The sequence below is a fragment of the Strongylocentrotus purpuratus genome, unplaced genomic scaffold (assembly GCF_000002235.5).
Source record: "Strongylocentrotus purpuratus isolate Spur 01 unplaced genomic scaffold, Spur_5.0 spur5_scaffold_11, whole genome shotgun sequence".
NCBI classification, from domain to species: domain Eukaryota; kingdom Metazoa; phylum Echinodermata; class Echinoidea; order Camarodonta; family Strongylocentrotidae; genus Strongylocentrotus; species Strongylocentrotus purpuratus.
Genome location: NW_022145596.1, coordinates 6,869,941 through 6,881,384, shown reverse-complemented (window position 1 = coordinate 6,881,384; position 11,444 = coordinate 6,869,941). Strand labels below are relative to the sequence as shown.

Here is an 11,444-nt window from a genome sequence, read left to right as displayed (position 1 = left end):
TCATGGTGAAGTGTTTCTAAGAGATGAAGCTCCTCATGTTTCTTTTTCCACCATCCATTTTCATCCTTGTGTACTACTCATCAAAATGTTATCTTGTATCTGTAATTTGCCATTCTCCCAGATTTTAATTCTTTTGTTTATATCGGTTGCTAAAACTTCCTAAATTCATGTAGGTAGTTATTTTCGTATATGAGTGCACTTTTTTCTGTTTGCTGTTGTATTTGAATGCAAATTCACTTTTAGTACTTGCTTCCACCCCATTTCTTCATACATTTATCTTGAGAAAAAAAAAAATATATACTTGACAAAAAAAAAGTTCTAAAACCTTTCTAAGCACTATTTTATCTTGTTATGATGTATATGGTGGGAAATACATGTACCAATATACGTAAAGTTTACAATTATATGGGATTGATTAAGAGGATTTCTTGGCTAATTCAAATATACGGAATTCATTTACTTTCTCGAAGATGGTAATTCATATCAATGTTTCATTGTAGCCTTTTATTTACCATATTTAGTTTGATGGTAAACAAAATGAATATATGTAAATATAATAAAAATTACAAAGTTGTTATGCCTCTTTATTTCGACTCGGAAGTTGTTTATGTGTTGAGAAAGAGTGAAGCAGTTGACCTATTGTAAAATTAGTGTGTTAAAGGTATTACAAAGTTTTGGTATGGGGTCATGAACTTAGTTCATATGAACATATTGGAAACGTATGCTATCCTACAATATTCAGTGATCGTTGTTGTGGTTGAAATCGAGTCTAAAGTTATGAAACTCTTTTCGTTGTATAGCTACCTCTAAAGGTCGAGATATTAATTTAGCTATAAAACGTTTGACTAAAATCAACCGATTGTCTATTCTGAGATTTTCATGGTCGCAGCTACCATTGTATGGTCATAGGCGCTATTTGAACATTATTAAAATTTACAGGGGCTAAATTTTCTAGTGCTCATAATACATCCACATGGGCATCAAAATAATTCAAAATTGTAAAGAATCACTATCCAGCCAATTTTCAAAATTTCCCTACACTTTGTATTACCTTTAATGGTATCACACTTTTAGTGATGTTTTGCACTGTTCTTTGATACTCGAGTGCTAGAGTTTGTGATACATAAAACACTTCCTAAAATTAAAATCCATTTCTGATGTAATGTATATGATGTAAATGGGTAAGAACACTTCAAATTGAAATAATTACATCTATTATATTCTTCAAATTGGCAATGCACAATGGGGATCCATGCTAGTTTGCCTTTTTTACTAGAAAGATATTCACCCTGGGTATTGTACTTAATATATGTAAACTTCTTTCATGGGTTTAAAAGTAATACAAAGTTTTGGAATGGGGTCATGAATTTGGTTCAAATGAACAAATTGGAAGCATATGTGATCCTACAATATTCAGTGATCATTGTCACGGTTTAAATCGAGTATAGCTCCCTCTCAAGGTCAAGATATTAATTAAGCTATAAAACAATGTTTCTTGACTAAAATCGACCGATTAGCTATTCCCGTTTGGAAATTATATATCACAACTACATATTCTGAGATTTTCATGGTCGCAGCTACCATTTATCAGACAAAGGCGCTATTTGAAATTTATCCAAAAAGCAACTGTAAATTGTTATATTCATTTTTTGTTGAAAGCAGACATGTTTTAGGGGCTAATTTTTCTAGTGCTTATAATACATCCACTGGGGCATCCTAATATATCAAAATTGTAAAGAATCACTATCCACCTAATTTTCAAAATTTCACAAAACTTTGTATTACCTTTAGCTGATAAAAATTAGAAATTTATTTATTCTAAATAACCAGAATAAAGACCTGTTGCGATACAGTGGAACCTCTATAGAAAAAACTTTGGAAAAGGTGAAATTACCTCAAATTCATGTCATATCAAGGCTAGAAAGCAATGGCATACAGAGAAATCGGACTGACAAAATTCGGAATTTGTTATAAGTGTCTTTTATAGCTTGGATCCACTGTATATCAAGGATTCAGTGACACAAAGACGTAACTCCATATTTTGCTAAAATGAGTATTTGATACCAAAATGTTCAGAAAAATGTGGGCTTTCCAGGAAACACAGACTTAACTCCACCCAACACCCCATTGAAGTCGATGGCTAGCGAAACATAGACTTAAGGCCCAAATGCTCAGTGGCACATAAACCACTTTTTCTCAAAATGCAGTTACGTCTTTGTGTCACTGACCCCTCGATATGGTCTTCATATATTTTTCCAATTATTATTACTTCAATTCTGGGACTCACAAAAAAGAAAGAAAGCATCACAATGTAGGTACAAATGACGAAAAGCACATGTGTGCTACATTTTTAATACTCGTGTATTTCATAACAAGGTGTTCTTTTTTTCCCCCGTTATATCTTTGAATGACAGAGTTGACTGAAAGTAGCAATAAAACATTTGTTGTGTGAGAGAGAGAGAGGAGAGAGAAGCTATGGTAGCTTACAAGATAAAATGGCTTTTACAAAATGAAAACATAAGGGGTGGGGGAGTTCTCTCATGGCGAATATCTGTGTATATTAAAATGCACATGTCATCCACAGTATTTTTCTTAAAAACACCAAACGACTTCAGTAATACTATTTTCAGCATGATACCCCTTTTTCTTTAGCTGCCTGAGTTGAGTACAACAACTCTACAAAGAATGCATATTTGGTTCTGATAGCACCTACATAATGCCCATGTAACACATATTTCCACTTTTTCTTACAACCTGACTTTAAAAAAAACTTAGCAATGCATAGTCAACACAAAAATATAGCAAATGTCATGATAAGTAGCGGGCCATATAAAACAAAGAAATAGTGGGAGATTAGGGACCACATCCTAGCTCTACTTGGCAATTTTTGGACCAAAGTAATTTCCCTGCATAATGATACCTCTGTCACACTAACGAGACAGACACCTGACCAACAACAAACCGATCAAACAATGATATTGCCTCCAATGGCTAGGAATCACTCAGTCTGGAGTCAGGGTGGAGTTGGTTTGGCATTGGGATTAAAGGATTCAAAAATATTCATCACTATGGCAAGTATGACATCATAAAGTTAATTTTAACACACTTGTGTGAGGGTTAGTACTGAAATGGTACATAAAAAGTTTTGAGGCAAAAAAAGAGAGTAAAATTGATGATAGTAAGGATAGGGAGACAGATATAATAAAATCTTCTTTACATGCTCTTTCACACTGACAGCCTCAAAATAATGGCAGTTTTACTCCAAATTTCTTATGAACATGTATAACTGTTGATTTTGGTTTAAAGCTCTTCTAAATGTAACATGTATTCTTATACAAAATCACAGTATGATTATACAACTCATGAAAATGTACGAGGTGTCATTTGCCAACTACTATTAAACAATACATGCACACAAATGCAAAGCTTTTTGTTCTCATACGGTTCAACTTTTTAAGATTTAAGGGGGTGTCAAATCCCCTCCCTCTACCCCAACTTGCAAAAAGATGCCTCAAAATGCCCAGTTAGCATTAACTTCATCTTCATTTTGAGAAGGGGAAGCCCCTGATGTGTCCTCAGACTCAGATCTAACAGAAGCCTTGTCACCTTGTGGTGAAGAGGCCTCTGACACATTCCCTGATCCAACTACTTCTCCACTCTGGGTGGCATTAACTTCATCTTCATTTTGAGAAGGGGAAGCCCCTGATGTATTTATAGATCCGACTCTGTCCTCAGACTCGGACCCAGCAGTAGCTTTGTCACCTTGTGGTGAAGAGGTCTCTGACACATTCCCCGATCCAACTACTTCTCCACTCTGGGTGGATGCATTTCCTGATGTGACCATCTCCTCAGACTTGGACCTACTAGGAGATATGGCAGCATCTTTGTCTTTATTTTTACCCTCAGGAGACAAAGAAACTCTTTGTCCAGGTTTGGACCCCACAGAAGATACATGTACATCGTCAACTTCAACTTTTATGTGAGGCTCGGACGCTCCGGAATACCCAGATTTTGACCTATGTCTAGATCTGCTCCTAGACTTGTCACTTGATCGGGACTTTTCTTTCGACTTGGACCTATCTCTGGACCCATCTCTAGATCTATCCCTTGACTTGGACTTTTTCTTTGACTTCTGTATTTTTCTAACTCTTGATCTCGACGTATCTCTCGACCCGGATTTGTCTTGGTCCTTACTCCTAGATCTTGATCGAGACTTAGAATTTCCCCCAGATCTTGACCTTGATCTTTCCCGTGTTTCAGACTGTGATCTTCCTCTAGATCTAGACCTATACCTTTCCCTTTTCCATTTCCTAGACCTTGACCCAGACCTTCCTCTTGACCTAGATCTTGTTCTAGACCTAGACCTCGTCCTGTGTCTAGATCTAGACCTACTCCTAGACCTACTTCTTGATCTACTCCTACTCCTAGATCTAGACCTGGACCTCGTCCTGTGTCTCGATCTAGACCTACTCCTTGTCCTACTTCTTGTTCTACTTCTACTCCTAGATCTAGACCTGGACCTATAGCGGTCTCTTCCTCTGTGTGAATGTTTTCCATCTTTCCCATCTTGATAATATTGCCTTTTCTTCATCGCAAATGTTCCATACGGTGACCGGTAGTTCCCAAACCGTTTTTGCTGGTTTCTGTTCTGATAGTAAGGTTGCTGAGCCATATTCCTATGGTATGCTGCCAGCTGCCTCTGGTAGATGGCCAAACTCCTATGGTAATCCTCAAGTCTCTGAAGAGCCTCTGGGGATATCACCTGCGCTTGGAAGGCATATGGCTGTTCTGGCTCGGTAGGACGGTGAGTTGAAGACGATGCTGTAACAATGCTTGACTTGAGCCGTGTTTTAGTCAGCTGTTTCCTGAGTTTTTCACGTTTTTCCTCCTGAACTTTTTCTTCTTTGGTCTGTTTTCATACAAATGAAGTAAATGAGAGAATTAATACCCTGACCATATTCTGTGACTACTATGTATCTATTCACATCAGTGATCTAAAATCAGACATTCTTCACATTTATTATCCATAATTCATTTCATTTGACATCCATCCATTAACGCTAGCTGATATTACCTACACTTACAGAAAAATAAAAATAAAAGGTCAGTTAATTGTTTTACGTATCAGCATTGTAACTCACTTATTTTTCATGAGTCCATGAACACCATATACAAGAGCACATCTTTCATATCTACAACATGATAGAAATGACATGCACACAAGTTGACTGACTATAATTCTCACCTTAAGAGCATTGATTAGCTTAGATCGAAGTTTCTTCTCCTTGTGTCTGAGTTGCCTCTCCTTCCTGGCTTCAGCTCTCTTCCTCCTTCGCTCCTCCGCTTCTTTCTGCTCTTTCTCCTTCTGAAGCTGCTCCTGTCGGGCCTTCTCAAGTTCATAGAGCTTTTGTGCTACCTCCTCCTGCTGCCTGAGAGCCTAAATACAAAACAGGGGGGGGGGGGTTCACAAAGATCCTAAGTTGAACTTATCTCTTTGTTGGACTGAAAAATTACAGAAAGCTGTTAGCCTCTATGAAAATATTTAGTTACAGTTATTTTTAAAGGAATAAAATGTTGATTCAAATCATTCATATTTTCTATTATCAAGAATATTTCATGTTCTTGATGTGGAATTTATAAAAAGTCTGAAATACTTGAATTTTCGCTTTTTAATATATTTTACTCTAAGGCTACAAATGGCTCTCCATAATTTTTAAGTTACACTTAGAGTTAAGTTCGACTTAAAATTTTTGCGAAACACCCCTCAAATCATCTGTTTGTATTAAGCCCAGTCACATTAGAGACATACGGTCTTGAGTTCTCAGGAGGGGGTAAAGTGAGGGAGGGGGGGGGGGGGGGGTTGATGATGCTCAAGTATTCACATGAAGAGTGATGTTACAGACCATTGAAAGTATAAATCATTTCTATGACTGACTGGTCTTCCATAAAGACTTCAGAAGATAAGCCCTGGGAAGTAAGTTAATCAAAATAAATGGATCTCCGGAAGCAACCTACAAGCTCTCTGATATCTGGTTAGGCACGCTAAGAGTAATTCTGAATCGGACAATGACCCAGTAGTCTTGTTTACTTCCTTAAATATACAAATTAATTTGGATTTCTACCAAGTACACTGTGAATGAACTGCGACACATTATGCATCTGTAGAAACTTGTGAAGTGAAAAAAAGTCTAAATATGGTGTCTTATGGCTTGTGTGACGTAATGCATATTATCAGATCACCCCGCTCCCTCCCGATACAGTGTCCCAGACATGAAGGATCGGCATACCTGGACTTTCTGTAGGAGCACCGTGAGGAGACGGATGGATTCCAGTTTCCTCTGAGCTAGGATCAGCTTCCTCTCCTCCATCATGATCTTCCTATGGAGTCTCCTTTCCTCTCTTCTCTGTCTCCTTCTCTCCTCTCGTTCTGTCTGTCGAGTCTTCTTCAGTGCAGTTTTCATCTGCTTTTGTAGTTGCTTCAGTTTTATTGCTTCTTCCTTCTTCTTTCTAAATTTACAAGATAAGTTACAACAAAATATATCACGTATGTGATGGGGTGTATTTGAGATTTCTCCTACTGCACTAAGCACTGAGAATTTGACATGATTTGTGTGTCCTACAAGACCAATGAAATAAACAAAATAGAAATGAAAAAAAATATAACATCAACACTAATTTGATCAAATGCTCACAGAAATTGCCTTGGAACATACTGCATGTGGATTGTTGATGATAAATGAATTATCATTTATCAGTTTTTGTCCCCATTAGCCAATTTACCCCATGTCTTTTTAGGAAAGAGGTGATCATCCTACCTTTCTTCCTCCTTCTTTTTCTCTTCCTCTTCTTTCTCCAACCTTTTCTGCTCTTCCCTCTTTCTTATCAGTTCTATCCACTTTGTCTGCTCCTTCTCTCTCTTCTTTATTACTTTTGCACTAAGATGTCTCGTCTTGTCAAAGTCAACCTGAAACAATGAACAATTTGGATCAGCATTACATAAACATTGATTTAAATGCAGGCTTAACATTTTTGTTTTTAGTACCGATGACAAATGTGCTTCTCCTAGAACATTGAGAGCTCAGACTACAAACAAATGATCTGCTAAAAAAGATTTGGTAGAAAATGAATAGTTGCAAATTGAGCAGAGATAAACAAATTGAGCTAGATGTCTAATGAGCTGGCTGATCACAAAAACTATGGTCCTTTATAATACATGTGTTTTTTTCAGTGAGTGTGCTTGCCAGTAAGTATCTCTTAGTTTGTTTCGATAGCTTTGAAAAGTGTAGTATGGAATAAATGAAATAAGTTGTTAATTGTTCTTTATCAACGTTCTGCACCAAAACCTACAAAAGTTGTCAGCAAAGTAGCCTACCTTGATTTCAGCTGTATAGGCATTGCCATCATGCCCATTTCTCATGATCTTCATGCCTTTCAAAGTGTCCATGGCTTTTACAAAGCCAATGTATTCCATAAATTGCACATAGACATCAAACGTAAGATTGCTCCCCAGACTGGAGATCTTGCCAAAGTTCCCTCCCGTCACCTGGCTCTCATGTCGGTATGGATCCAACATAGGAATGTCAATGTTCCTGATGACGCCAATCGTACCGAACACATTCCGCACCACGATCTCACTAGGTTTGTCCGGTTCGACATCAATGGCAAACCATCGCACTGGAAGATTCTCCACGTGAATGGTATCCGGTCTTTCTCCTGGATTGTTCTCGTTCATGTGCTTTGTATCACGAAAGAAGACATCCCAATCGTGGCGATTCGGGAAAGGAAGCTTTGCCTCGGCGGCTCGCACTTTCAAGACCTCCGTGAACCCGCTTAGCTTGATATTCTTGGTATCGAGTCTCGTGATCATGACTTTGATGATGGAGCGGGCCTCGAGTTCAGCCTCAAAGCGCAGGAAATCCAAGGAGCTTTTGGTGACTCGCAGGACAAGAAAAGAGTCAGGTTTAGCCATCTTCTTCAGCTTCTCCATCACTTCCCAATTGCTGATTGATTTCCCTGCAAAGTCAACAGTAATGAAACTATCAATACGATTACACAATGAGAACAAAGTACCAGTAATGCTAAGGTGAGAGGTACAATATAACTAGTTCCATCCATTATTCCATTTACATAGTATTTAACCCTGCATCCCCAGAAGGTTCAATAACCTAAGAGGATATTGTTTACCTCTTGTGCAAACTCCTTTTTAGGCAAGGCTGTTTTCCTAAGAAATGACCATCAGTTACCATACATCCCTAATCCTCTCCAGTCCTGACGTCAACGAGTTCTAGTACTATCATTGAAATAGGATGAATCACTAGGTCCTAGCAGATACATACCTCTAGAAGTATATATATAGTTGAGCTATGAAAGGGAACCCCTTGTATGAAGTCTTTCAACGTTGTAGGGAATATCAATAACAGTAATAAAGAAATATAAATTCTAAAAAAAACAATACAATACAATGTATTGAATGCTGAAATTGTATTGATCCAAGTACCAAGGGGACCTATGGCCCATTGTTTTACCAGAGGGTCTATATAATTGAGGAGTGGTGTCTAGTCAAAAAGAGAGAGATAGAAGGGGAGAGGGGGAGTGTTACACCCACAAATGTAATAACGCCCACAAATATAATAACACTTTACCCACAAATGTAATAATTTCACCCACAAATGTAATAACCACTTTATCCACAAATGTAATAACACCCACAAATGTAATAACACTTTACCCACAAATGTAATAATTTTGAATCACCCACAAATGTAATAATGACTTTACCCACAAATGTAATAAAGTTTAAATTTCTTTTTCTTTTGAAATAACCGGGTCTGGAGGAATACCCATGTTATTCCACAGTAATGAGATGGTGAGGCCTTAGTTTGAAGATTTTTTTTTTTTAAATAACCGAGTCTGAAGTAAAGACTGAGCTCTAATCCCATGCTTTATTACCGGGTCTTAATTTGGAAGATGGAGGGGTCTTAGTTTAAAAGGTTTTTTTGTTGTTTTGTTTTGTTTTGTTTTTTTGTTTTTTTAAACTTTTGAATAACCGGGTCTGGAGGAAAGACTACGCTCAATACTCATGTTCAACTAGGCGTTGTGGCGTGCGCCTGTAATCCAGCATAAAAGTGGAAGTTACAAACTGATTCAGCCGAGGACGCAGGTTCGAAACTGAGTCACGTCTTTCGGATGGTGACGTTTAAAGGTCGGTCCCAGACGTAAATAATCATATCTGATTGATACACGTCTGTAAAAACCCAATACACACACACACACACGTTCTTCCACAGGAATAAGATGATGGGGTCTTAGTTTTGAAGATTTTTAAAAAGTTCGCTCTAAACCCATGCTTTATTACCGGGTCTTAGTTTGGAAGATGGTGGGTCTTAGTTTAAAAGTTTTTTTTTTTTTTTAAACTTTTGAATAACCGGGTCTGGAGGAAAGACTACGCTCGATTCTCATGTTATTCCACAGGAAAAGGATTATGGGGTCTGAGTTTTGTAGATTTTTAAAATTTTTGAAATTACCGGGTCTGGAGTAAAGACTGGGCGCTATACCCATGCTTTATTACAGGGTTTTAGTTTGGAACAAATTCGACAAAATATCCCTTCAAATTTATTACATTTGTGGGTAAAGTCATTATTACATTTGTGGGTGATTCAAAATTATTACATTTGTGGGTAAAGTGGTTATTACATTTGTGGGTGAAATTATTACATTTGTGGGTGAAATTATTACAATTGTGGGTACAGTGTTATTACATTTGTGGGTGTTATTACATTTGTGGTGTAACAGGGAGAGATAGGGGAAGAGAAAGAGAGAGAGAGAGAGAGAGAGAGGGGAAAGAGAGAAAAGAAAATGCCTGACTAACCTGGAGTCTTCATCTGAGGTAAAGTCACAGAAATATTGATCTTGGCTATCGGCTTAAGATACAGGAACTTGTTCTCGTATAACTCGATGGCCTCCGTTGAGTTGCTACAGAGCTGACAACCAACGGTTGCCATGGTGATCTGTGAATGTCCACAATCTGGGCCAAGGTAGTCTCACAATATTCCACAGGCACTTCAGAAATCTTTGTTTCAGTAGAAAGTTTGTCGAAAATGTCTGTTAAATAGATTGGAAGATGATTTGTCTTTAATTCCATGCCATTATTTTGCCTTCAATTGACGTTAACAATCAACAAACTCTGGTACTCAATATCAATTGGCCTATCTTTACTTGTCAGTAGGGGTGCTGGTCCGAGAATGAGGATCGTCCGCATAAACGAGGATATCCTCGTAAATGCGGACAAATTGCGTTCTAAAAAATAAGGATCGCGCGTATCGAAAATATGAAACGTCTGCAAAAATGCGGACGATCCTTTTCCCGGACCAGCGCCGCACCCCTCTCTGCTTGTGAAGTTCTGTTGTATTTACAAACCAATGTCTAATTCTGAGATCATGATTTATAAAAATATTGCTTAATGAACACAAACTTGCATCATATTTAAATCTAATATTCGTCAAATACAAAGAAGAAGAAAAAAAGTCGCTCTCATTCAAAAACTGTCAACCGATGACGTTTGGGGGCTCGATCGAGCCACTAAACCCCCCAACCAACAAAAAAATGGTAAAAAAATAATATGTTATTAGTCTAGATCTAAACTAAAAAACTAAAGCAAGCCCCCCACCAGGCCCACCTCCCCCCCCCCCCCCCCACCTGTTGGGCACATCAACAAAATTTGCATAGACCTATACTATAGATCTATGATCTCCCTCGAAGCAGTTCCCCAAAATGACAGCCCTGTTAAGTGTTATACAAGCCAATTGCCTGCTATCAAGATAGACCCTATTTATGATTGGAAATCAAAATCAATCCGTTTTCCAAATGGTTTTGATAACGCTACGGTTTACTGGGGAAAATGAGTATGGTAACACAGGTCACTCAAAGATTTTTACTTATTACTTTGAGGCTCTCAATTCAGTTCAGCTCAATTCATCATTTCATCATCATGATCATCATAATATTTTTGAAGAAGCGCATTTTTTAGGGTTTCAATCAAAGTTCAATTCAAAGTCAGATTTAACATTGTTAAACGATGCCTTTAATATAATACACATTATACCAACATAGAATACGAAACACATAAATTATGATGAATTTAAAGAATGAAGAATGTGGGAAATAAAGTTCTGACCTCAGTCCTGATCCTGTACATAATCGAGTCCATAGGAAGCTGCCATGTTAGTCTCTTTCACAACTAGTAATCTCAGATTATTTTGGTTACGATAATTGTTTTGAAAATTGTACAAAAATATTTGATTCTTAAAATAAACAAAGCTGCCTATATTTTTAAATTTCTGTTCATGATATGCATCACTTAAGCTAAAGTCATTCCAAAAAATAAATAACCAGTGTAATCATTTGTTGCCGGTTTGAGCGCACATGTAGGTAGGTAGGCGCGGCAG

General features: G+C 37.5%; 1 protein-coding gene across 1 annotated transcript; it reads right to left on the bottom strand.

Annotated features, from left to right (window-relative positions):
- Positions 1–2,312: 2,312 nt before the first annotated feature.
- Positions 2,313–11,403, bottom strand: LOC575713 (A-kinase anchor protein 17A). The gene is made up of 7 exons (XM_776098.5): positions 11,174–11,403; positions 9,869–10,101; positions 7,373–8,013; positions 6,816–6,964; positions 6,288–6,507; positions 5,246–5,437; positions 2,313–4,909 (listed from the first exon to the last, which is right to left on the bottom strand). Exons 2-7 carry the CDS (start codon positions 9,999–10,001, stop codon positions 3,512–3,514), a joined length of 2,733 nt encoding a protein of 910 aa, XP_781191.3. The 5' UTR covers positions 10,002–10,101; positions 11,174–11,403; the 3' UTR covers positions 2,313–3,511.
- Between the last annotated feature and the right edge of the window lie 41 nt (positions 11,404–11,444).